The 23624-nt window shown below is 53.3% G+C and overlaps 11 protein-coding genes across 11 annotated transcripts; 5 read left to right on the top strand and 6 right to left on the bottom strand.

Moving 5' to 3' along the window:
- Positions 1-22: 22 nt before the first annotated feature.
- Positions 23-2538, bottom strand: mak5 (ATP-dependent RNA helicase MAK5). The gene is made up of 3 exons (XM_024848360.1): positions 2255-2538; positions 1003-2205; positions 23-942 (listed from the first exon to the last, which is right to left on the bottom strand). The coding sequence occupies exons 1-3, from the start codon at positions 2504-2506 to the stop codon at positions 88-90; spliced, it is 2310 nt and encodes a 769-aa protein (XP_024710641.1). The 5' UTR covers positions 2507-2538; the 3' UTR covers positions 23-87.
- A 141-nt stretch (positions 2539-2679) lies between these two features.
- Positions 2680-4204, top strand: P170DRAFT_432880 (tRNA methyltransferase TRM7). Its single transcript, XM_024848359.1, has one exon. It carries the CDS (start codon positions 2729-2731, stop codon positions 4013-4015), a length of 1287 nt encoding a protein of 428 aa, XP_024710640.1. The 5' UTR covers positions 2680-2728; the 3' UTR covers positions 4016-4204.
- A 51-nt stretch (positions 4205-4255) lies between these two features.
- On the bottom strand, positions 4256-7642 carry P170DRAFT_432879 (sulfite reductase subunit alpha). The gene has a single exon (XM_024848358.1). It carries the CDS (start codon positions 7567-7569, stop codon positions 4432-4434), a length of 3138 nt encoding a protein of 1045 aa, XP_024710639.1. The 5' UTR covers positions 7570-7642; the 3' UTR covers positions 4256-4431.
- A 301-nt stretch (positions 7643-7943) lies between these two features.
- Positions 7944-8931, top strand: P170DRAFT_432878 (uncharacterized protein). The gene is made up of 2 exons (XM_024848357.1): positions 7944-8046; positions 8177-8931. The coding sequence occupies exons 1-2, from the start codon at positions 8008-8010 to the stop codon at positions 8843-8845; spliced, it is 708 nt and encodes a 235-aa protein (XP_024710638.1). The 5' UTR covers positions 7944-8007; the 3' UTR covers positions 8846-8931.
- P170DRAFT_461231 (uncharacterized protein) lies at positions 8914-9800 on the bottom strand. The gene is made up of 2 exons (XM_024852012.1): positions 9730-9800; positions 8914-9672 (listed from the first exon to the last, which is right to left on the bottom strand). Exon 2 carries the CDS (start codon positions 9563-9565, stop codon positions 9077-9079), a length of 489 nt encoding a protein of 162 aa, XP_024710637.1. The 5' UTR covers positions 9566-9672; positions 9730-9800; the 3' UTR covers positions 8914-9076.
- A 3636-nt stretch (positions 9801-13436) lies between these two features.
- Positions 13437-14040, top strand: P170DRAFT_38576 (uncharacterized protein). The gene has a single exon (XM_024845741.1). It carries the CDS (start codon positions 13583-13585, stop codon positions 13928-13930), a length of 348 nt encoding a protein of 115 aa, XP_024710636.1. The 5' UTR covers positions 13437-13582; the 3' UTR covers positions 13931-14040.
- On the bottom strand, positions 14040-14511 carry P170DRAFT_38538 (uncharacterized protein). Its single transcript, XM_024845724.1, has one exon. It carries the CDS (start codon positions 14402-14404, stop codon positions 14150-14152), a length of 255 nt encoding a protein of 84 aa, XP_024710635.1. The 5' UTR covers positions 14405-14511; the 3' UTR covers positions 14040-14149.
- Positions 14512-15405: 894 nt separating this feature from the next.
- Positions 15406-16480, bottom strand: pre9 (proteasome core particle subunit alpha 3; the record flags this gene model as incomplete). Its single annotated transcript, XM_024848356.1, has 4 exons — positions 16354-16480; positions 16101-16285; positions 15616-16034; positions 15406-15545 (listed from the first exon to the last, which is right to left on the bottom strand). Exons 1-4 carry the CDS (start codon positions 16375-16377, stop codon positions 15406-15408), a joined length of 768 nt encoding a protein of 255 aa, XP_024710634.1. The 5' UTR covers positions 16378-16480.
- Positions 16481-16642: 162 nt separating this feature from the next.
- On the top strand, positions 16643-18705 carry P170DRAFT_505934 (FF domain protein). The gene is made up of 2 exons (XM_024854334.1): positions 16643-16803; positions 16856-18705. Exons 1-2 carry the CDS (start codon positions 16734-16736, stop codon positions 18511-18513), a joined length of 1728 nt encoding a protein of 575 aa, XP_024710633.1. The 5' UTR covers positions 16643-16733; the 3' UTR covers positions 18514-18705.
- Positions 18705-19787, bottom strand: P170DRAFT_432870 (uncharacterized protein). The gene has a single exon (XM_024848355.1). It carries the CDS (start codon positions 19653-19655, stop codon positions 18834-18836), a length of 822 nt encoding a protein of 273 aa, XP_024710632.1. The 5' UTR covers positions 19656-19787; the 3' UTR covers positions 18705-18833.
- A 172-nt stretch (positions 19788-19959) lies between these two features.
- On the top strand, positions 19960-23540 carry P170DRAFT_432869 (putative PHD finger domain protein). The gene is made up of 3 exons (XM_024848354.1): positions 19960-20426; positions 20550-21304; positions 21368-23540. The coding sequence occupies exons 1-3, from the start codon at positions 20420-20422 to the stop codon at positions 23273-23275; spliced, it is 2670 nt and encodes an 889-aa protein (XP_024710631.1). The 5' UTR covers positions 19960-20419; the 3' UTR covers positions 23276-23540.
- The last annotated feature ends 84 nt before the right edge of the window (positions 23541-23624 follow it).

Below are 23624 nucleotides of genomic sequence, written 5' to 3'. Positions count from 1 at the left end.
CTTTAAGCAAGAAGCATACAATCTGCTTACATGCAATCGGATTTGGTATCTTGATCTAACATCTCATTCTATACATGTTCATCACGATTAGAATCCCAACGGATCAACCTGGCCCAGGAACGAGTTGTTCCCTTCGCCGCGCAGCAGCGCCTCAATATCGACTCGTCCAGCCGTCAAGTATCGTTCACTCACGCCCACGTTGACTCGCTGAGAAAGCAGCTGTTTCAATTCGGCGCGCATCCCCGCGAGCTCGGCCTTGCTGGTACTGCCAACTTGTCGGTCCCGCTGCTGCCGACCTCGTCCACGACCCCGACCACGCCCCTCGGCGCTTTCGAATTCCTCGCTGTCGTACTCAACCCCAAGTTCCTCGGCTGCATTTCTCAGCCAGTTATCCTCGGCCGACACCTTCTCCTTGGCGATGTTGGCGTCTATAATGCGACAGGCGAGCGTCACTCGAGGCTTCACGCGAGAGATGACTCGACGGTCCAGCTCGAGGGACTCCAGAGGAAGTCGCTTGCCGTTAGCCATGTTGGCGTGCACCTTTGCGGCAAGACGCACCACCCCAACCATTTCCTCCGGGGCACAGATGATAACGCTCTTTCCCGATGCTCCGGCACGGGCAGTACGACCTGATCGATGAACGTATGTGTCTGCGGTGCGCGGGGTATGATAGTGGACAACGAAGTCGATGCCCTTAATGTCCAGACCACGTGCCGCAACGTCGGTGGCGACAAGGATGGTGCTCGGGTTAGCAGTCGGCGAGGAGAACCGCTCAACCGAGCGAAGACGGGCTTTCTGTGCCATCGATGAGTGTAGAGCAAGAGCGGGTAGCTGCAGTGCTTGGAGAAACTGGGTTAGGCGACGGACGGCAGAGATGGAGTTGGTGAAGACCAAAGTGCGGTGTTTAGGGTGGTAGAGAAGTAGCGAATAGAGAAAGAGGTCCTGTGTGTGAGTTGTGAGCAGGGGCGTGTGAGTATATTGAAATACCAAGGAGTAACATACCTTTTCCATGGCAGCGCACTCGACAATGCCTTCTTTAAGGCCTTCCGCCATCTGCGAGATCGGATTCACATCGAGGAACTTTGGCTTCTCCTCCCGGAAGTTCAGCTTCTGCAAAAGATATTCCATCGACTCCTGTTTGTTCATCAAATCTCCTCCAGTCCATCGGCCCTTGCCTGCCAGCTTCTGCTGGAGATCGCGATGGAAGGTAGCGGAGAAGACGAGGGTCTGTCTCTGCGACTTGGGGTCCTGAGATTCATCATTGTTTTCCTTGTCGGGTGAGTCGTTGTCCTCGACACGATCCAAAGCGCCGAGGATTTCGTGTGCTTCTTTGAAATGGCCTTCACTCAGAAGTCTATCGGCCTCATCTATAACAAGGAATTTGATTCCCTGCATTTTACGGATCAAACCCTGGCCGGCGCTGAGAACTTCCCACACTCGCCCCGGAGTACCAATAACAATGTCCGCTCCAGCCAACAGTCTTTGCTGCTTCTGCACCGACAGACCACCAGTCAACAGCGCAATCCTCGCGTTGACACCCGGGGAGTGAGAGACCAATTCGCTAATGTGCTGCACCAGCTGATGTGCCAATTCTCGGGTGGGGGACAATACGAGCGCGATGGGAGACGATTCTTTTTTCCCGGCTTGCGTCTCCGTCTCCGTCTCCTTTCTCTTCTTCTCCAAATAGTGCTCTAAGATGGGGATACCAAAAGCCAGGGTTTTTCCGGAACCCGTTGATGCTTTTCCGACAACATCGTGGCCTTCCAGGATCGGAGGTATACAAGTCGTTTGAACAGACGTCGGCGTGGTGAACTTCATCTTTGAGAGGCCGGCCAGAGTTTCGGGAGACAAACCCAGCGACTCCCAGGCGGAGACATCGACACCGTCGTCCTCTTCCTCATCCTGCAGGGCCGTGAAAGACAGTCCAGACTTGATATCCTTGTCCTGCTCATTCGTGGCCTTGGACTTCTGCTCTTTTTTCGCGGCATTTTTCTCCTTCTTCTTCGCGGCGTTCTTTTCCTTCGCCGTCACTTTCTTGTCGGATTCTTCGGGCTCCGTCTTCTTTTCTTCGGGTTTCTCAGCGGAAGGTTCTTGCTGCGCCGGAGTTTCACCATCACTGAAGCCAGACCACTCATCGTCGTATTCCTTAGTCTCCTCCGGGGTCTTGTTCTTCAGAATGGATTTCTTTGGTTTCCCTGCGACGGCCTGCTCAAGTCAGCATGTCGTTCTTCATGGAGGCACTTTCGAAGTATACCTTGAACTGAACGTTCCCATTTCCCTGCGGTTTAACGATATCCACACCATCGATCTCCTCCAGGCCAAAGAACCCAGTAGCATCCTCGAGTCGGTCAGGAAGAGAAACTTCTTTCCAGTTGAGGTCTTCTATTCCAACCACGCCATCCCAGCCGTCATCTTCCTCGACGGCTTTAGCAGCGCCGGCATTCCCCTTTCGTTTTTTGGACTGGAACCCGGCATTCTTCGGGTCGCGATTCCGTTTCTGGCCCATTCTGACGGCAGGAACTGGTCGAATTGACGGTGATGGCGGAAGATGGGGAAGGACGAAAGAGCGACGGTCTCGCGGGAGAGAAAAAAAAAGCGGCAGAAAAGCGGCGACCGCCTTGGCCCCGATCTTATCGCTGCCCCACGGAGAAGAAATTCATTTCTCCCTCTCAACTCGCCCCTCCCTCCTCATTGCCTCCGATCGCGACGTCGCTCTGTCTCCGCAACCATGGGCCGGTCTTCCAAGGATAAGCGCGATGCCTACTACCGCTTGGCGAAGGAGCAGAACTGGCGAGCGCGCTCCGCCTTCAAGTTGATCCAGATCGACGAACAATTCGACCTATTCGAGCACGAAAACCCCGAGAAAGTGACCCGCGTTGTTGATCTTTGTGCCGCCCCGGGCAGTTGGAGTCAAGTTCTCAGCCGCGTGTTGATCAAGGGAGAAAGCTTTGGTCGCCGGTCGTGGGTGGAGAAGAAGCGCAAGGAAAAGGAAGCGCTGGCCAGAGCATCCACCGAGGGTGCCGCACAGGACGAGGAGGCCAACGACGATGGTGACGCAGAGTTGAAGCCAAGGGCCAATGTCAAGATCGTTTCGATTGACTTGCAACCAATGGCCCCGCTGGATGGCATCACGACCCTCAAGGCAGACATCACCCATCCTTCCACCATTCCACTTCTTCTCCGAGCTCTCGACCCCGACGCCTACGATTCCACCGCCGCTTCTCCCTCTGCTCTGCGACCCCCGCATCCCGTCGACTTGGTGATTTCAGACGGTGCCCCGGATGTCACTGGCCTGCACGACTTGGATATCTACATTCAGTCCCAATTGCTCTACTCGGCATTGAACCTGGCCCTGGGTGTCCTCCGGCCGGGAGGCAAGTTTGTCGCAAAGATCTTCCGTGGTCGCGATGTCGATTTGATTTACGCACAGCTGCGCACGGTCTTCGAGAAGGTCAGCGTTGCGAAGCCGAGGAGCAGTCGAGCAAGTAGTCTGGAAGCATTCGTGGTCTGTGAGGGCTTCATTCCCCCGGCCATTCACGATGGCTTGATCGGAATGGAAGCTCTGAAAAACCCGGTGTTTGGCGGTGCCGCAGCTCCTCGTCCCACGTCTGCTGATGGCAATCTGGGCCAGGAAGTTATGGACGTGGACACCCCATCGGCACCCAATGGTCCCACTCTCACCACGGAAAGAATAGTCTCGAACGATTCGAATCAACCGATCGAGACTCGCCTGCTTCACTCGGACTCCCACGCCTCGGGCACGCCCGAACCCCTGGCGCACAAGCCCGTCGCCGAGAAATTCGCCGTCGAAAACCGATGGATTCCGTCGTTCATTGCGTGTGGTGACTTGTCTTCCTGGGACTCCGACGCCTCCTACTCTCTACCTCCCGACCATGTTAGTTTGGAACCTGTCCAACCACCTACTGCGCCGCCTTATCGGCGCGCCCTGGAGTTGAGAAAGGAGAAGGGCGGCGCATATGGAAAAACGAGACTGGGGGCGATGGGACGAGCGTGAAGAGGCCCCCGCTACTAACCAAAAGTATTTAAATCTTACATTCGTCACGATCATGAATTTTGTTGTCTTATATTCCGTTGCATTTGGGGTTGTTGAAGATGGAGTTTTCCTTGCAAAGAAAAGAGAGATCGGAGTGTGGTTTTGAGGAAAGAACACAGATTTCAAAAACAAGTATATATCAGATACCCATAGAATTCTTACAATAGAGAATCTTCTTTACTGGAACGTCCATATGTCAACGTGAAAACTGTACATGGGATTAACGTCTCAAAATGAAGTCTATATGCGATAAAATGCGCTAAACTCGGGAAAGTCGTCCACTGCATGCACAATCAAAATGCGGAGAAATTTTAAACTTGTCAACTGACAATGTCAATCTCTTCCACCCCTTTTTCTTATTTCCATCCACCATCATTCTAGTACACCTCCAGAACGTATCGCTCCTCATCCTTCAGCTTCTCGATCTCCTTGCGCGCCTCAACCTTCTTGCCGTTGTTCTTGGCCTCGGTGGCGATGGCCTCTTCCAAGACCGCGGTGACGTCGGGGACGGGCCAGGTGGGACCGCAGAGGTAGAAGGCACCTTCCTCGCGGATGTACGCCTGGATGATCTCGGGCAGAGACTGGCGCATGCGGTCCTGGATGTAGATCTTCTCGGGCTGGTCACGGGAGAAGGCGCGACCCAAGAGGGTGATGACCCCGGCCTCCTGGTAGGCCTCCCACTCCTCGCCGTAGCAGTACTCCTCGCGCTGGTGACGAGAGCCCATGTATAGGAGCACGGCTCCGATCTCCTTGCCCTGGGCCTTTTCGAGCGCACGGTGCTGCACGAAGGCACGGAAGGGGGCCAGACCGGTTCCCAGACCGGCCATGATCAGAGGCTGGGTGGACTTGGGCGGCAGCTTCATCACGCTGGACTTGACGCTGACGGTGATGGGAGCGCCCGGCTGGAGTCCGCTCAGGTACCGGGTGGCCAGACCGAAGCGGTCCCGGCCAGTAGGGTCGGTCCAGTTGACGGCCACGATCATGAGCGCCACGGAGGTGGGGGTCACCTTCTGGCATGAGGCGATGGAGTACTCACGACGCTTTAGAGGTCCGATGATGCGGGCCAGGTCGTGGAACTCGGGGTGAGCCGAGGGGTACTCGCGCAGAATGTCGACGAAAGTGACCGTGTCAACCTCGCCACGGCGCTTGAACTCAGCAGCTCCCTCGGGTCCTGCCAGGTTGATAAGGGCCTTCTTCTCGGCCTCGTCGGTGGCAAACTCGGCAAGAGCTTCGTAGAAGCGCTTAGGCGGGCGACCATATATATCGAGGTTCTGCACGAGGGCCTGGTAGACGGTACGGTTTTCCAGCACGTCGACATCCTCGCGACTGGGGACCTCAACGACGTCTTCGGTGTTCAGGCCATAGAACTGAATGAAGTCCAGGACGTCGGCGGGGTCGTTCTCAGCGTGCACACCCAGCGCCTCGCCGATGTCGTACTTGAGACCAGAGTCACCCAGATCGAATTCGATGTGGAAGATGTTGCGGTCATACGTGACAGGAGTCAAACGCCTGTTCTCCTTGACGTGAACGGTGAAAGTCTTCGTGGCGGTCTCAGGGCGAAGGGCGTTCTTGGTTCCGTACGCTTCCTTGAAAGCCAGACCCTTAGCGGCGGTCTTCCAGTTCTTGAGGTAGCCGGGGGCCTCAGTGTCATCCTTATCGAAGGAAGCAAAGCTGTTGGGAGAAATATCCTTAGGCAGTTGAGGAATCTCAGAGCCCTCCTCGGGAGTCTTCCAGGCCTCAGGAACCTCAATCTGGCGGAGCATCTTACTGAGGTCGTTGCTAACGGTTTGCAAAGACTCAGCATTGCCAGTAACAGAAGCCAGCTTCTTCATACCGACATCTTCCTGCGAAGGCAAAGCAACCCGCAGGAAAGCGGTCTGGAGGACAGTAGGCTCCAGGGAAGAATCATCCGCAACCGAGGGATCAACGAAGTAAACGTTGATTCCACGCTGGGCAACGGCAAGCCTGAATGCAACGGGCAGCTTCTTCTCCAGCTCATCATCCTTGACGCCAGGAGCATTGACAATCAGGTTGCCGCCTTGCTTGACGGATGCGGGAATATCGATTTCTCCCAGCAGCTTGACGTCTCCAACGTAAGCGGTGTCGGCGGCAGTGACGGAGTAAGGAGCGTCCACGATCTTAGAGCTCTTGCGAATGTCAATGCGGATGGCTCCTCCCTGGACAAGGTTGTCATGAGCCTTGCTCGTGGTAACGTTGCTCGCGGAATCGGCGGCGAGAGCCTGGGAAAGGGCGGCGGTAGCGCTTTCGCAGACAGAAGTGTCGACATCCCAGAAAGAGTACTCCTGGACGGTAGCAGGGTCGAGCAACTGAAGAGGGGAAGACTGGCCATCATTTTGAACGATGGGCTTCTCAAAGACGAGCTGGAAGGCGGCAGCAGTGTTGATTAGGTCCCAACGCTGGGAGCGGGCATATTTGATATCCACGCACGAAGGAACGTGCTCACGACCACTGGCAAAGGTCAAGGCCGCGAGGACGTCTTCATACAGGGCAGATCGAACGCCCTGTTCTTGGACGGCCTGCTCGTTCGTGACCTGGCCCAAAACGCCAACGGTCTTGACCGACTGGGGCAGCACTCGGAGGAATTCTTCCTCGACAAAGGGGCGATACACACGGACGTTGATGACGCCGACAGGGATGCCATCCTTAGCCAACGAACGAGCAACCTGGGCAGTGAGCGACGCCTCGACAGTGCCAAAAGCAACAAGAACCGAAACGGGCTCGGCATGGCCGTGATATTCAAAGAGGCCATAGTCCGTGCCAAGCTCGCCGTTCAGGGACTGAACAAGCTCGAGCAGCTTGCCTTCTGTGTCAAGGTGACGGCTGCGGGAGTCTTCCAGGGTCTTGCGGACGGTCTCATAAGTGCGAGCGAGGCCGGCCTGGTCCAGCACGTCGATAACGCGGGTGTTTTCACGTCCGACGCGGACGCCGTCGAAGATATGGATGGAAGGCAGAACGGATGCGAGGAGGGTGGTCAACAGCGCCATATGCTGCGACTCGTGGACCGAGGCACTCGAGACGAGACCCAGTCCCAATTCTTCGGCGATGGAGAGGGCGGAGGCATAGTCCGAAACGAGGCCCTCCTCCCCGGCGTAATCGACGGCAGCGACATGAGCAGCGACGGGGCTGGCGACGGAGTAGAGAAGGGAGAGCTGCTCCAAGGCCGAGCGCATATAGGGGAGGGTGGCGGAGGAGGCGACGATGCCCTGGGGAACGTGGCGCTTCTTCAGGTCGAAATCCTGAGAGAAGAGATAACCCAGAGCGATGCTCCCGGCACCTTGGCGAGTTTCCATGGCCTTGAGCGCAGGCGATTCGCCATTGGCATTGATTTCCTGCTTCGAGGCCCATTCCCGGAGAGCGACATCCAAGTCAAAGGACTCTGGGGAATAGGAGAAGATCTTGTCGCTCAGGACGTACGCCACCTGCTGAATGAGGGTTTGCGCCGTGACATAGGTCGGGCCACTAAGAGCCGACAAGGCAGGGGATTGAGCGGCCATCCTGGAGGAAATTCGTGTCAAAAGGCACGACTCGAGTGCAGCGAACCTCGAGGAGAAAGATGGGGGATCAGAGACCTGAGAAGGGGAGGCAATGGGGGTGGGGAGGCCGCCGCCATTTTGAATGTATAGAAATTCCCCAGGGCCGTTTGCCACATGCGGGCTAGCGCCGATCACGCAATTTCTTATCGAAGGGATTTCGGCGGCGGTGAGCAGCGGCAGAACCCTCCGCTCTCGGAGATTCCCCGCATTAGTCAGCGTTAGTCAGCGTCTCTTGTCGCTGCACACCTGAGGCATCACTCATCCCGTTCGGGTTAGCGTCATTCCCGTTATTCACGTCATCCGCCTTTTGGGTCGGTCTCCAATTCCCACTTCACTTCTACTCCATACTATATATATCTCTCTCTGCTGTGAATCCCCATCTGCAACCCTTGGATAGCCATGGCGAATGTGGCCCTGATTGGATGCACCGGCATGGTGGTAAGCTTCTCCGTCATGATGTTTCTGGTCTCTTGAACACGCGCCTGGTCTGCTCCTGTTACTCGTGTAACACTGATCAATCGATAACCCGGATTGGCGTGCATTCAACTAAACCTGTCATGGATTCAAGGGAAGCCATATCCTCACCAGCCTTCTTGCAAACCCCGCCATCGCTCGCGTGGATACTATCTCACGTCGAACACCACCAGCGGCATCCGCTGCGCAGGCGAAACTGACGACATTTGTTGACGACGATACGTCGCGTTGGGCAAGCCAGCTGTCCTCGCTCGCTCCCACGCCCTCGATCTTTATTTCTTCATTTGGAACCACTCGTGGCACAGCGGGTGGGTTTGAAAACCAGTACAAAATCGAACATGGCTTGAACATTGAGATGGCGCGGGCAGCGCGTGACGCCGGAACGAAGGTCTATGTTCTGATCTCGTCGAGTGGTGCTAATAAAGCCTCATCGATCCCATATACCCGGATGAAGGGAGAAATCGAAGAAGATATCAAGGCTCTGGGCTTTGAAAAGACCGTTATTTTGCGCCCCGGCCTCATTGCCGGTACCCGCGAGGAGAGTCGTCCCATGGAAGCTGCGTTGCGTTATGTTGCTTCCTTTGCGGGCAAGGTGCACTCCAGCCTGAAAAATGGCTGGGCTCAGGAGGCAGATGACATTGGCAGAGCTGCGGTCAACGCTGGTCTGAAGGCGCTCGAGGGTGATGTTCCTGCTGGCAGTGAGAAGGTCTGGGAGCTTTTCGGTGCCGACATTATCCAGCTTGGAAAGGAATCCTCGAGCTGAAGACTTGATTGATATTTTGTAACAAATTGCTGATATGTGTACATCAACCTTTATATATGACATTAATTGCAAGTGTTCAAGCAACATTTTATAATCGCTGATTTTGTACCTGAATTCCCACACCGCACGCCGAGATTAAGTGCACTATATATATCGACGTATATAAATATAATCGGCCCCCCTAACATCAGATGCATTCACATAGAAACCCAGCAACAAAGCACAACAGATCTATTTCTTTCCGGTCTTCACCTTGCCATGCTTCCTCGCCGACCCTCTTGAGCTCAGCTTCTCCTTCTCAGCGTTCCGATCCGGGCCTCCTTCCTGCGGCGGCCGCGCCTTGCTCGTCTCCTTATTAGCAGGGCTCATATCCAACGGATTGCTCACTTTTCCTTCGCGCTGGCTCTCCTCCTCGGTGGCTTCGATCTCGCTCTCCGGCGACGTCCGGTGCGGGTCATATGCTGCAGGATGCGCGGCGACTTCGTTGTCTGTGCCGGACTTGGAGACTTCCGAGCGCTGCGGGTCCAGCACGGTTCGATCGTGGGTTCGATCCTCTTCACCCTTCTGCTCCCTCGTGGTTTGAAGCGACGGGAATGCCTGGAAGCGCCTGACGTGGGTGATAGCTGGGAGAGGTGGTGTTGCTGTCCGTGTTTGGACCCGGGACGAGTTCCGGATGGCGGATTGGCCCAGTTGAGATACGCGGGTGGTTGCTTTCCACATGGTGATGTTTAGAAATGAGGTTTCGGGGTTGTTTTCAACGAATTGTCCAGTAAATTGCTTGAACGATATGTGGTTGTATATGTATGCGGATATATTTTATGTCAAGTCTGCAGTGCGGTAAGCATTAGAGCGACTGTTTTGGTAAATGAGTTAGTTCACTTTACCTTTGAGGGATTGAAGTGATTATTTCGTATCCAGAGACTGTGATTGAAGTCCTGCAGAAGAATTGAACCAGAGAAAGTGGCTTAAGATGGGCGACATCCTGGTTGTTGAATAGTCATTTTGACGTCATTGCCTGACGTATGAGGCCATTCCCCACGTGATGATGCCTTGATGGTGTCTGTCTGACTGTTTATTAACGTGAATGGAAGTAGAGTCTTTGTAATTCAAAAGCTTTAGAGCCGTTTTTTTTTACTTGAAGATGTTGACTTCTACAATGTACGATTACCAAAGAAATTGCATCTTAGTCTTCGAGAATGAAGGGCAAAAGCCGTTAGAGCGGCGAAGGTATGAACGCTTTCCGATTCTATTCCTTTCTTTTTTTCTTTCCTCTCTTTCTTTTTCTTTTTTCTTTTCTCTTTTCTCTTTTCCTTTCTTTTTCTTATTTTTTTCGCGAAGCCAAAGGATCTCAGCACAACGGGCTTCTAGTTTTGGTTAATGATAGACGGGTGGAGTTATGCCGCTGCCCAAGGGCAACGGAGAGAGGGCTCAAAATCAAAAGAGGCAGAATAAAGCTGATCATACTAAATGAATTGACATCAGTCGAATTTGAATGTGCCACGTCAATCTGACATTTGAATTGCGGCGTAGTTGCAGCAGTGTGATAGCACATTGACCGTGCATCTCGGTACCACTGTTTACTGTCCATAGTGTGAGGTCCAAGCTGGCTATGGTAGATCATACTCGTGCGAGGTGGGTTGAGGCGAGGAAAATCCATATGACGGAGGGCTATCTATCCGTAAAGGGGGCGACCTGTCTTTTTTTTTTCTTTCTTTTTTTCTCCCTCCCTGTGGTTTTTGTGTTTCGTGTTTTTGTGGCCACATCAGGAGTTGATTGCACGAATTGCCATTGTACATGTACCTCGTCGGAATTAGCCCGTCGTCTGTTTTGTCATAGTTGACTTCAACGGTACGGAAATCATGGCGGATGGAAGGGCTAGGCATGCACATGTAAAGGGGACAGCCACCAAACCGGTATTATTGTGTAAGAAAGGCACTCGCAGGTGCTTACATGCAGATGCGAGGGCCCGCTTTCAAACTCCTCGGCGCGAGTCAGTGGGCCTTGTACTTGAGTGACCCCGGAACCTAGGGATGCAACCGACAGGGTTTTCCCTTAGTTGCATATGGCTCATGGCTAGCAGAAGGAATCGATTGGGCATGAGCCGCTGACGAATTTTAGCAAATTCTTTCCGGCGAGCCAATCCCGATGCGCAGGCCGAACACAACAGCAAAGCTCCCTCACCTTAAAATTTGGAAAGCAAGATTGCAATCGGCTATACGTCGCTTGCGAAACATGGGATGCGTAAATGCGCAGAGGGACACGCTGACCTTTGCGGTCACGGGATCAAAGACACCCAGCATGCTGGTCCAGGCATGTGGGTCACATAAATCCAATTTCAACGTCATCGAGAGCTGGTAATCGATAGTAGAGGCATGATAAGTAGGCAGCGAATAATGATGAGCCAGGTCTCAAAACTTTGTCGTCTCTGGGAAAAAGAAAAGAAAAGAAAAAAAAAAAGTAAAAAACAAAAAACACAGGCGGCTCTGTCGGTTGGGCAGAAGTTACGCTGTCCATGTTAATCAGTTTGACCCTGGTTGCCGATAGTATAATGGCCACAGCCAAAAATAGGCTAGAAACGGTGAGAGTGAGACAGGGAGCGAAGGGAAGGTGGATGGGTGGCAAATCGTCTAATCGCATTGGGGCAGGGCTCTTCGAGAATAGGTATACAGTTGGCTGTTACTCCTGCCTACTCATTGCGGCTGTAATCCAGAAGCAGTGCCCGCTGAGTTGGCAATCAACGTCTTGCCATGGATCCGTGGTTCGAAAGCCCCGTGTCTAAGCAGCTAAATAGACCGGTCTGGCGATCGTGTGCAGCCAAAGGTTGACGGACGTGCGAGGGACCATCAGGAAATTGCAGCCTAGCATATTCGGACAAGCGGGAATCCGAAAGTTTTCCCTCAGCAATTCGTCAATGGCGGAAAGGACGCTTCCAGAGTTTCTCACTCGACATCATCTAGGTCATAGATTGACCAGTTTTTTTCGCCTCGAAATTCTCCCCGACGGCCTGAAAACGCAGGAAATGGAGAACTTGAGCCAGCCGAAGGGCGCCACGTCAGAGTCTCCGAGCTTTAGTGCAGATGCATGGGTTAAACAGTAGGTGTACCGTATCACGGATTGTGTCTGCCATGCCCGATGCACAGGAGTGCCATCCTATCATCTCGAAAAAACAAATGCAAGTAAATTGAGATAAACCCTGCACCTGAGCGGGGGCAAATGCGGGATTATTCGTCTGCAGATGTGAGAGATCAGCTGAAAGGGATCGTCTGCGAATGAACAAGAGAGTTCATCATGCCACATAAAGCAATTGCGGCTGCCAAAGACCAATTCTCAACGAGGCATCGGATGCCAATCGATATCTCCTAGTGACGCGTCTTTCGCCACTAAAGGCTAAAAGCCATCATTCAAAGTGGCCAAACGGGAACCTGCGGAGGACATGAGACAGCCATTGGCACACAGGTTAGATATCCTTGTACGGCAGGAGGGAGATGGAGGGGAGGAGGTGGATAGCGACGTAGGGTTGCAACTAGGAACTAGTAGCAATTCTCATTGGAAGAACCAGCAAAGTCCAGAAAGAAAAGAGGGGATCGTGGCAGAAAAAGAAAAGAAAAAAAGAGAAAAAGAAAAAAAAGAAAAAGAAACGGCCTAGGCAAAGATTCTGTCTCGGACTCGAGTTTGTTCTCGGGCGAAACCCCATACTAGAGCCTATGGCACTAGACGCAGCCAGTACTAGAACTAATTGGATGTCAGTGAATATCCAAGCAGTCATGTAGGGGTGAGATACCTGACACGGTTCTAGAAATCCGAAGCTGTGATCACACCTGCATGTAGGAGTCAGGCATCATGTCTTTTCCCTTCCCTAGTTTTATTTTATTTTTCGTTGGGCTGGAACACTAGATTAGTCTGAGATGGGATGGGAAGGCTCCAGTGTGAGACGGTACGACAGCTGGCGTAGTGTAAGAGCAAGTGGGAGCAAGTGGTCATGCAGGAGCTTTGATTCAGTAACCGGAAACGATGCCTGCTTCTCGAAAGACGGCCTCATACGGAGTGTGTCAACATAGACGAAGCGGGGAAGATCGATTGAACAACCAAGCCAAGCTGTGACAAGGGCACATTATTGACTCGAAATGAGGGATTTTCACGAAGTTGGGACAGAGGAAATGATGCGGCCACGACAGCAGGATGCATGCATTCGTGAAGCATCCATTGAGCACGATTGTCCCGCAACGGAATGTTGTGGCCACTCGTGTCTCCACAGCTGGGCGAACCCATTGTAGCCAACCGTGAGGAACACTTGTGGGATGTGATGCGAATGTGATGATAGAATGCCTTAGTCGATAAGCCATCGCAAACCGGCGAGAGTTGATCGACAGCAGGTGGATATGGTGACAGGAGAGTGCTGGATCGTAACATGGGAGCTTCCCACGAAACATAAATAGGGCCGCCATTCCCTCATGTTGATGGACTCTGAATCAATATCAGTTTCAGAGACAACTTCCTCAAGCAATCTTATAAGCCATAAAGCTTTTTTCTTCGAAAAGATCTGTTTCACGTTTTCAGTCTGCCTTCATAGCTCTTCAGGCATTGTTCAAGCCTGGCCTATCAAATTTGAAACGGCGGCAGAACCACCGGACTCAGCCAATAGAATAGAAGACAGAAGGTGAAACGTCCATACTGCACCGGGAGCAAGTAAGTTTGGTAATCACCCCAGACGGACCCAGTCTGACAGATTCGATAGGCATGTGCTTTTACAACCAGAGGCAGTTTGCGTGCAAGTGCTGGAGCTGGACCGGTTTCGACCACCGGTGCAATTATGAATACCGCACGGGCGAGACATGCGGTATAAAACTTGTCAACGAGACCAAATTCGAGACGGCACAATGCCGCCTTTGCGAAAAGATTGAAACCAAGTACCGTCGGCGAAGCGCCGAGACGGAACGGTTGACCCGATGGAAACGCGAAGGGGGTACGCTTGTAGCCTCGATGGACCGATCACAGAGACTCATCATGGAACTGGATAAAGAGATATTCCAGCTCCAGCGAGAACGTGATGACCGAAGAAATGCCCTGACGAGTGCAAGATCTTGAATGTGAAACCCATGCAAAGAGACGGGGCACTGGCAATGGCGAAGTCTTTGGTCCACTCGTTTTTTCCTTTTCCTTTTCTTTTTCTCTTTTTGGTTAAGCTCGATTCCCTCAGTTGCAAGTTTCTTTCTTTTTCTTTTTTTTCTTTTTTTTTTTATGCCGTTCTGAATTCTGCCCGTTTCTTTGGTGTCTCACAGCCATGAGACACTCAGCTGATGTGGTTCATTGGCTGCGGCAGCATATCGGGTTGGTCTTCGTCAGAAAGAAGGCAGACCCGTCCGATGGTTGGAGGAAAAGTCCGATAATGATGTAAAACTGCCGTTCATCAAATATGAAATCCAATGAACAGTTGCCATTTCTCCAAATCTTGCATATTTGGGTGGTCTCATCAGGGGGGTCAGTTCCACTCAATAAGCGCCTGTATTCTTGATGAGCGGTTCGCCACGACCAGGATGAAACGAGTGCCCATCTTGCCATTGCAAGAAATTAAGGAAGTCCTATGCAGAAAGGGCCGGCCCTTCCGACCGATTGATACCAAGGGACTCAATCCAAGGGAGTTGAATGGCCAGGCCATTAAGCCATCGAACAGGGTAGATTCGAAGGAAGGAATGTTTATCGACAAACGGCGAGGCCGTCGAAACCCCGCGGCCCACACGTGATCCTGGCCGGGTCGGGGTTAGCGCGGGTCTTACGCTGTAGACTTGGAGGTGAGGATGAAACATCTGCGGTCGCCTACCTCTTCATCTCAGCGCAATTCAGCTCAGCCCGTTGCAGGGCCCCTCTCACCGACATTTTCGAACGCTAGATCCCTTGCTATACCTCTTTGGGGACGGCGATGGCAGAGATGCCTTGCAGATCGGGGTTGAGAACGTTACAGGGTGGTGAAGACCCTCTGCTGCAGCGGGTCCTTGGAATGTTCGACAGTAGATTGTGCTCACTGTAAATGAGCTGACTTCCCGGGGATTTTTATTTCTATAATATGGTCACAAGGCAAAGAGAGTGCATTTCTTCAGGAGGGAAAAAATAGAAAAATTCGACGGCTGACTACCTCTTATATGGAAGACTGGCCCGGGGAAACGCACCCCTACTGACAAGAGATTCTTCACGCGCTCAGGGAATGTGCAAGTTCCGACTACGTGGACCATTGATCTTTCTTGCTCAGCTACACACCCCGTCACCCTGGGCTGAAGAATCGAGGACAAACGTGAGAATGGAACCAGTTGTTGCTCACCTCGACGTCGCGTGCCACGTCACCGGTGGACAACGTCAGTTGCGCCTGAGATGTAGCGGCAGAAGGCCTCAATAACTACCCAGGAAGCTTCTGGCTCATGTCTCAGTCACATACAAGCCTCCCGGGATTGGTACTTGGGAGCAGTGAGAACTAGGGAAGGTGGTTTCTTTCGGTAGGACAGCCTCCAATAACAAGAATGGAATTATGTAGATCAGGTAGCAAAGAAAGAAACACGTCGCTCATTTATTTATTTAATCTCACCAGCCTCGGGCTCGTCGTCAACCTTGGCCAATCCATGTTCCTTTAGGAGGGCATTGATCTCATCGGCATTCCACAGATGGTGGAAGATCTTCCCTTCTGGGGTCTTGCCCACCGTCGCGAACTCGACTGAAGAAAGGAGCAGCCCAGTCAGTGCATGTTCCCAGTGGATAAAAAGAAAGATAGAAGGCACACTTACTCTTCTCGCTGCTGAGTTTTGTCGAATCCATCGTCTTGCTCAGAACCTTGACGGCCATAGCACAAGCCTCCTTCAGATCGCAGTCCTCCTTGTAATCTTGCTTCAACAGACTCTGGGCACTGGCGTTGTTTGCACCGACGCTGGTCGCCTTCCAGCCACCGTAGTTACCACTGGGGTTGCTCTGGTACAACTGGAACTGCCGAAGGGGATCGTACCCGGCGTAGATAAACGACACACCGAACGGACGCAGACCACCATGCTGGGTATATCCTTGCTTCAGATCGCACAGACGACGAACCAGCTGTTCGCAGGGGATCTCTTCGTTGTAGGTAAGAAGATATCGCTGGGCGGCTTGTCGGGCATAGTTGATGAGGATGTTGGCGTCGGCTGTCATACCGGCAACGGCACAAATCATGTTGCTGCACCCAGCATTAGCTCTGAGGTACGGATCGGGATGTGTCACCACAGGGAGACGGAGTGCATACTCGTTCAGTGTGTAGAGCTTCTCCGCAGACGTGTCCTGCTCTAGCAGCTTGCTGGTCACCTTTTTCTCTGCAGCAAGGACGATTCCGTCTTTGGCCAGAATACCGAGGGCAGTACCAGCGTGCGAGATAGCTTCAAGCGCATACTCGACCTGGTACAGTCGCCCTTCCGGAGAGAAGATGGTTGTCTGTTGAAGCACGGCGTCGTCTGGTTAGCTGGAGCTTCCGGGATGATGAAATTGGAGTTCCGGCATACCCTGGAATCGTATCTGCGTGACATCTTGAATCTAGCGATAGAAAAGAAGGATCAACAGAAGAATAAAAGCTCAACGAGAAAGAAACCCGCGGAGGGAAGACGTTGGGATGAGGAGGGGGCAGGTGGGCGTAGACCGAGGAGGATGATGATGATGGTTGGGTGAGCTCGCCGTAGTGTCCGGCAGGCAACTCTCGCCCTGGCGCGTCCTTCCATCTGCCAAGCTCGGACCACTCTTGGATCCCAGGCGAAGCTCTGCCGCCGCAAAATTACTCTCCGCAAGCCATTGTCTCCGCAATTCCAGCATATTCTTGGGGAGGGAAACTCGGAGCTATTGCGCTTCCTGGAATTGACGCTTGAATTTTTGGTCGCCGGTGATCACTATGCTCAAATCGACCTATACCCCTCCCCCTCCACTGCCCACGGGCTGGACAGAGCACCGGGCTCCTACAGGTTGGTTGCGACATTCGAACCATCAAAGGCCATTTTTCTGACGGAGAACTAGGGCATTTATACTACTACAACTCACAGACGAAAAAGTCGACGTACACTAGACCGGTCGCGCCGCCAGTTCAACCTCAACAGCCCGTACACACTCCCGTGGCCGCGCAGAACGCTCCATTCCTCACTCCGGACACCTTACCACCCTTTTCCTCGACTCCGTACGCGCCTCATGGACTGGAGGTATCATCGCAGGAGATCCCTCACCGTGGACAAAGCCGTGGAGGCTTTCGCGGAGGAAGAGGAGGCTTTAATGACCGCAGAAATCGAGGACCTGAAGATCGGCCAAAATCAAAGCATACGATACCGGGGTGTGCGCCGTGGGTCCTTGTGAAGACAAAACTTGGAAGGAGATTCGTTCACAATCCGGAAACCAATGAAAGTTTCTGGAAATTTCCGGAGGATGTTTTGAAGGGGGTTGTTGAATACGATCGCCTAGAGAGGGAACAAAAAGAAAGGAAGGAGCGTGGCGAGGACGTCGAGGAAAGCACAAAATCAGCCTTCGAACCGGGGCCGGGCCCAGTGGACGGAGGGGAAAGAGAACGAAAAGAGATTCCTGTCACTGGTGGTCCTGAGAATGATAGCGACGAGTATGAAGAAGTCGAAGTCACGGATAGCGAAGAGGAAGAAGGCCAACCTACCAAACGCCCGAAAACTGAGGATGACGATGACCAAAAGCAACCGATGGAGTTTACAGAGGAAGATTTTGAATATCAGCTAGCTGCCATGGGCGAGGACTACGGCCTTGACCCCGGCGAGTACGGCGAGCCAGAAGAAGGCGATTGGGAGGAAGGTGCCGAAGGACTGCCACTGACGGACGAAGATGCCACGGCCCTATTCCGAGATCTGCTTGACGACTACCACATAAACCCCTATGCGACCTGGGAGAATATCATTGAACAGGGCCACATCATAGAGGACCCCCGATACACCGTGCTTCCCAACATGAAGGCTCGCCGTGAAGTGTGGTCCAACTGGGGTCGCGATCGAATTCAGATGCTGAAGGACCGCAAAGAAAAACAGCAAAAGGAAGATCCACGCATCAAGTATCTCGCGTTCCTTCAGGAGTACGCCACGCCGAAACTGTACTGGCCCGAGTTCAAGCGCAAATATCGAAAAGAGCCTGAGATGAAAGATTCACAGTTATCCGACAAAGACCGAGAGAAGTTCTATCGCGATTTGGTTTCTCGGCTGAAACAGCCCGAAAGCACCCGCAAATCTGACTTGTCTGCCTTGCTCAGATCCGTCCCACTGCATGAGTTGAACCGCTCGTCAAGTCTGGAAGCTCTTCCGCCTTCCATCATCACCGATCTGAAGTATATTGCGCTGGCACCTAAAGTGCGCGATCCCCTCATCGAAACCTACATAACGACCTTGCCTCCAGCCCCGGAGCAGGAAAACATGACTGCTGAACAGCGGGAGGAACTTGAGAAGAAGAGACTGGAGCGGGAAAAGCGCGAAAGGGCGCTGGCTGAGCGCGAGAAAAAGGTGCAAGAAGAGAAACGAAGACAGAGAGGTGACCTCGTACGTGGCAAGCATCTCTTGAAAGAGGGTGAAGCCGAGGTCGAAGAGGCCATGAAGGTTGGCCGAGCCGGACTCCGAAGCTACGTCGATGCCGACCAAGAGGCATCAAAGGATGCAGATCGAGCGGAGGACCAATAACTGTATAACTGAATCTTAATTCGCACATTATCTGATATAATACAGGGTCACATCATTCATCTTGCTTGACCAGCTGGATGGACGGCTATTTTGGCCACCCAAGTCAAATGCGTGTCGCAACATCACAAAGTGGCCAAATCCCAACGGGCATTCCAGCCCTGGGATTCACATAAGTATTCTGAGACATTAAGGGGGGGGGGGGGGGGGGGATAATCAACAATTTTGTGACTTCATATAGCTCATGGGGTATCAATGTAAACATGAACAGTCCAAGACCTCCTTTGTAAAAGTTGACGCCTTTCCGTTTTTCCGGTTCTGAATTACCTAAATCTCCAATTATCCCAGTCGTCATCATCTTCATCCTCGTCGTCGTCATCTTCTTCACCCTCGCTGTTGTCATTCTTGGCTTGGTCCTTCTGGAGCTCACCAGCGGAAGTAGACAAATCCATTTGACTAGCATCCGCGCCTTCCACGGATCGTTTTTTCCTCAGCTCCTCCCGCATGTGTTTCAGTCGCCTGACTCGTTCCTCTAATTGATCCATTTCATCAAATTCATCCTCCATAAATCGTGCGGCGTCTTCACGTTCCCCTTCGGCCTCGGCTTCGCGAGATCGAGCGGCCGTCTGCTTGTCTTGTTCTTGTTGCGCAGCAAGCTGCTCGGCTGTGACAGGGGCTGCTGAGATGGTGGCAGTTGCGGCAAGCGCAGCGGGTGCCTGTGGTACTCGAGTCGGAGCCACTACATCCCGTTCGAAGGCGGCCCATTCATCCTCGTCGACGGCCTGCTTGGGGGGCTCCGTAGGTGGATTCGAAGTTACGGCCGTGGGTTCAGATGGCTGCGCACCCACTTCCTCCGTGTCTTCCACGAGGTCTTCCTCGGGCGGTAGGTCCGGACCAGCGACATCTTGATCTGATTGTTCGACGTTTTCCTCGGACTCCAGCGCCTGGGCACTTGGAGGCTGTACGGTTTGGGCATGTGCCAGCAGTTGGTCTCCGTTGGTCTGCCTCAACTTTTTGCGCGTCAAGTCTTCGCCAGAGTCTACCTTTCGTTTCTTCGTGACGCGGTTTGGTGCTCTCCCTGTCTGGGGCGACGAACCCTTGCGGGAGGCAAGCTCGCTTCTTAGTAAGGATCGGACATCTGCCATCGTAGTGTAGTGTAGTGTAGGGATCGTGTGATAAGAAAGGAGGTCAGAGGATGCTACACAGTAGAAGATTAGAGAGTAAGAACAAATAGAGAAGGGAGAGAGAAAAAAAGTCGATGTGGGGATCTGGAGAAAGCTTTCGAAGGCGCCGAAAAAGAGAGGCAACGCGACGATGCAGAAGCGCCGTGCCAAGACTCCCCGCCGAGCCGCCGTCACGTGCGCTGAGTCAGCCGCGCGCCATCTCAGGTTCTCCTCATTTCTTCCCAAGACTTGCCTTTCCTTCCTCTTCTCTTCCATCATCCATCCACCCTGCGCAACACCGCATCCATCTCCAGCAGCACCCTGCGCATCTGCTGCGATTCTTCTCTCGGTTCCTCCATCTCGTCCCGGCCAGAACACGCGTTTCCAATCAGGAAAGCGACCACGCGACCCCGCCCACGCCAAGCATTCACGCTGCGCGCGACGTTGCGTGCCAACAGTGACTTGAAAACGCCAGGGTCGGTGCTACGTCTGGCTGCTACGCGTTGTGTCCTTTAAATAAACTACCTGGAACAATTGAGAAGACAAGAAGTAATACCTGAGTGGGCCGGGCAACAGTGCCACTGTCCAGTCTCTTACCCTGTGTATTACTCTAGCCCTCTGATGCCGTAGAACGAGATCTGGGTGGCGTGCGCAAGACTTGATCCCCGGCGAATCCCCTGCTATTCATCGTCGCGCTGTAGAAATTCTGAAATCCTCCCATTCATAATTCCATTTGGCCCCTCATCATGGCTGGTAAGCATTAGTATACCCGAGTCCATCGCGAACAGGCCCGTTTCCACCCCCCTCCGAGAGGTGTGGCGACTGGGCCCAGTTCCTATCTCAAGAGTTGAATCCCAAAGCTAACAAGCACTGCAGATGAACCGCGACGCTCCGGTCGCTCGACCAAAGGCCAGCACAAGAACCTCGATTTAGTCCCCGACACTCCGAAGAAATCGAAAACCAAAGGCCAGGCCAAAGACAAACCCCCCAAACCCTCCGCCGAACCGACGCCAGGTCCCAGCGAAGAAGGAGAAGAAGAAGAGATCATCCGATGCATATGTGGGGAGTACGAAGAGGAAGAAGATGTCGAGCGAGACATGATCTGTTGCGACCGGTGTTCCGCCTGGCAACATAACGATTGCATGGGCCTCACCTTCGCCAAGGGAGAGGAGCCTGACGAATATTTCTGCGAGCAATGCAAACCGGAAAACCACAAGGTCCTACTGGAAAAGATCGCGCGCGGCGAGAAACCATGGGAAGAAGTGGCCGAACGAAGGCGCAAGGAAGCCGAGGAGAAAAAGCACTCGCGTCGCAGGAAGAGCAAAAAGGGTGGCAGGAGAGGCAGACCCAGCGAGGCGAAGACGGACACAAGCACGCCCGCTCGTGCTGCTACTTCGACGACGCCTGCTCCTGCCCCTTCTACGGCCACTCCTGTTCCTGCTGCTGCTCCTGATGCTGCTCCAGCTCCAGCTCCAGCTCCTACTCCTATCCCTGCTCCCGCCCCGACGACTCCAACACCGCCAGCTGCCACGCCAGGCCCCGAGAAGAATGGTGTCTCGCCGAAAGCACAACCCGCAGGCTCGCACAAACGTAAACTCGAGGAGAACGAAGAGGGCCCAGCGCCCGGCTCGGTGAGCATAAGAGACCTTCCCTTGAATCCCATCTTTTTGCCCCGCTGACCCATCATGCTACAGGGATCGAAACCGAAGAAGCAACAAAAGGTTTCACCTCCGACAAAGACGCCGACTCCCCCGGCGGCGAAACCGGTTCCGGTGAAGGATGAAACCAACGAACCATCGTCACGCCGAAGCTCCGAAGTGGTGAGGACGACGACTGAAGACTTGGGCACTGTGGAAGAGATCTCAAACTCGTCGCGGAGGAGTGCAGCCACCGCTCTGGTCAGGCTGCTCATGAACCCGCCGCAGAAGCAATCGGCTTCCAAGTTGCCCGACGGAAAGTCAGCGGAGGATGTCGCCCGGCAGCTCGCTCTCTCTATCGAGAATGCAATGTACCAGAATATCTGCGGAGGAGCAGGAGAGCCCACGGAGCCGTATAAGTCACAATTGCGGACGATACTGTTTAACGTAAAGAAGAATGCTTCTCTACGCGAACGTCTGCTCGTAGGTAATTTACAGGCGGATGCTCTTTCTAAAATGAGCTCCCAGGACATGGCCAGCGAGGAACTGCAGCAGCGAGATGCCGAGATCAAGCGGGAAGCCGAACGACAACACATCATCGTACAGGACCAAGGGCCGCGCATTAGACGGACCCATAAAGGCGAGGAACTGGTCGAGGATGAGAACCAGCAGGTCGCCAGCGAGCCTGTCTTCTCCTCGGCCCCGACCCGTCGCAGCTTGGCTGATGTCGATGGCAGCCCCGGCGCCCAGAGCCCGACGAGTCCTGGCAACCAGCAACAACCCGACGTGGATGCCACTCGCAAGTTGCAGTCGACGGACTCCAAACCGACTCACGACGAACATTTCCCTCCGAGGGGTCACTCCCCTGGTGGCACCAGCCATGAGCAGGTGTTCCCCGAGATGGCGGCTCATATCCGCGAGCCGGTCCCTACTGGCAAGGTCCAGGCTGATGCCGAAATCGATCAGTTGTTGAAGGACGACGAGCCTGAATCCCCGCCTTATTCGCCCAAGGACTTCCATGATGAAGGCGCCATCTGGCGCGGCAAGGTTATCATGAACCCGATTGCAGAGTTCTCGTCATCTGCAAAGCACGTTGGGGGCGCCGACTTGAGTGGAAGAATCCCATGGAGCCAACTGATTCCCTCTACGTTACTCATCGACGGAAGAATCGACGTCCAGCTGGCCACCAACTATCTCTGTGGTCTTCGCTTTAGTTCTTCCACCGATGTGTCGGTCATTTCGATCAGCGCCCCTGAAACCCCGAAGGAACGAGCCGGATTCGATAAGATCTTCAATTATTTCCAAGATCGCAAGAGATACGGTGTGATTGGAAAACACCCTTTGCCGGCCGTTAAAGATACCTACCTCATTCCCATTGAAGCTCAGTCTACCAAGAAGCCCGAGTTCATCGAGCTTTTAGAGAACAACTCGCTCGAGGATCCCACGCCGGAGCGTGTTCTCCTCGTGGTCTTTGCCGTCAAGACCGGGGATTCGAATCCGCCTTCTGTCCAGCCTCCTTCGCACTATCCCAGCCAGGAGCCTGCTGCTTCGGCAAGTCCATTGACCGTGGGCGCGCCAACGCCTCACCAATCCCAATTCTTCACCCCGGGCCCACGGGGCGCATCTCATATGCCTGCGACGCCGTCCCCGTTTGATGGAACACCGCAGGCGCAAACCCCGTATGGTCAACCGCATCAGTCCCAACCATTCCAATCGTATCAGCCTCCCACAGCCCCGAACCAAGCTCCTGTTACTGGCATGGCAGCCGCCGTGCAAGTCCTCGGCGCCCAGGCCAGCTCACCTGCAATCCAGCAACTGTTGCAGCAGGCGCCCAATGCGGACGTGTCTCAACTAGGCGTCATTCGAGATATTCTCTTGCGAAGACCCGATACTGCCGCGAATTATGACATGTTGATGCGCGAGCTCGTTCAAGCCACCACTAACGGAAATGGTGTGCAACAATAACTGCACAAATCACATCTGGTTGTATAGTAATCGTTACCCTGTTCTTCATCTTTCCAAGTGACGTTTCGGCTTGGTGTTTTCTGCGATTCTATAGTTTGTCTTTGGGAAGGGATTCAAAACAAAAAGGGGTACTTGGGTGATTATCGGGATATTTTCGTCGCCGGGATTTGCATTTGATTTGTTTTTATTCTTTCTCTTTTCCGGTGTGATGGGTGTTTAATTTTTACTTTTTTTTTTTTTCCTGGTCTGAATTTGATCTCTGCTGTTATTTACATGTTTATTTTGCCATTATCTTGTCATGCCACGGATCAATGCCAATTTATTCCACACTCTTCCACTTACTTTTTCT

This window comes from Aspergillus steynii (assembly GCF_002849105.1).
Source record: "Aspergillus steynii IBT 23096 chromosome Unknown P170scaffold_1, whole genome shotgun sequence".
Classification (NCBI taxonomy): Eukaryota; Fungi; Ascomycota; class Eurotiomycetes; order Eurotiales; family Aspergillaceae; genus Aspergillus; species Aspergillus steynii.
The sequence above is the reverse complement of the archived record's forward strand: the minus strand, read 5'-3'. Positions and strand labels throughout refer to the sequence as shown.

Excerpts from the sequence above, each read along its gene's own strand:
- mak5 (XM_024848360.1), bottom strand. The coding sequence starts at position 2,506 with ATGGGCCAGAAACGGAATCGCGACCCGAAGAATGCCGGGTTCCAGTCC. Across the intron at positions 2,206-2,254 it reads ATGGGAACGTTCAGTTCAAG|GCCGTCGCAGGGAAACCAAA; the intron begins GTATACTTCGAA and ends TGACTTGAGCAG. Across the intron at positions 943-1,002 it reads AGTGCGCTGCCATGGAAAAG|GACCTCTTTCTCTATTCGCT; the intron begins GTATGTTACTCC and ends ACTCACACACAG.
- P170DRAFT_432880 (XM_024848359.1), top strand. The coding sequence starts at position 2,729 with ATGGGCCGGTCTTCCAAGGATAAGCGCGATGCCTACTACCGCTTGGCG.
- P170DRAFT_432879 (XM_024848358.1), bottom strand. The coding sequence starts at position 7,569 with ATGGCCGCTCAATCCCCTGCCTTGTCGGCTCTTAGTGGCCCGACCTAT.
- P170DRAFT_432878 (XM_024848357.1), top strand. The coding sequence starts at position 8,008 with ATGGCGAATGTGGCCCTGATTGGATGCACCGGCATGGTG. Across the intron at positions 8,047-8,176 it reads TTGGATGCACCGGCATGGTG|GGAAGCCATATCCTCACCAG; the intron begins GTAAGCTTCTCC and ends CATGGATTCAAG.
- P170DRAFT_461231 (XM_024852012.1), bottom strand. The coding sequence starts at position 9,565 with ATGTGGAAAGCAACCACCCGCGTATCTCAACTGGGCCAATCCGCCATC.
- P170DRAFT_38576 (XM_024845741.1), top strand. The coding sequence starts at position 13,583 with ATGTGCTTTTACAACCAGAGGCAGTTTGCGTGCAAGTGCTGGAGCTGG.
- P170DRAFT_38538 (XM_024845724.1), bottom strand. The coding sequence starts at position 14,404 with ATGGCAAGATGGGCACTCGTTTCATCCTGGTCGTGGCGAACCGCTCAT.
- P170DRAFT_505934 (XM_024854334.1), top strand. The coding sequence starts at position 16,734 with ATGCTCAAATCGACCTATACCCCTCCCCCTCCACTGCCCACGGGCTGG. Across the intron at positions 16,804-16,855 it reads AGAGCACCGGGCTCCTACAG|GGCATTTATACTACTACAAC; the intron begins GTTGGTTGCGAC and ends ACGGAGAACTAG.
- P170DRAFT_432870 (XM_024848355.1), bottom strand. The coding sequence starts at position 19,655 with ATGGCAGATGTCCGATCCTTACTAAGAAGCGAGCTTGCCTCCCGCAAG.
- P170DRAFT_432869 (XM_024848354.1), top strand. Across the intron at positions 21,305-21,367 it reads AGGGCCCAGCGCCCGGCTCG|GGATCGAAACCGAAGAAGCA; the intron begins GTGAGCATAAGA and ends ATCATGCTACAG.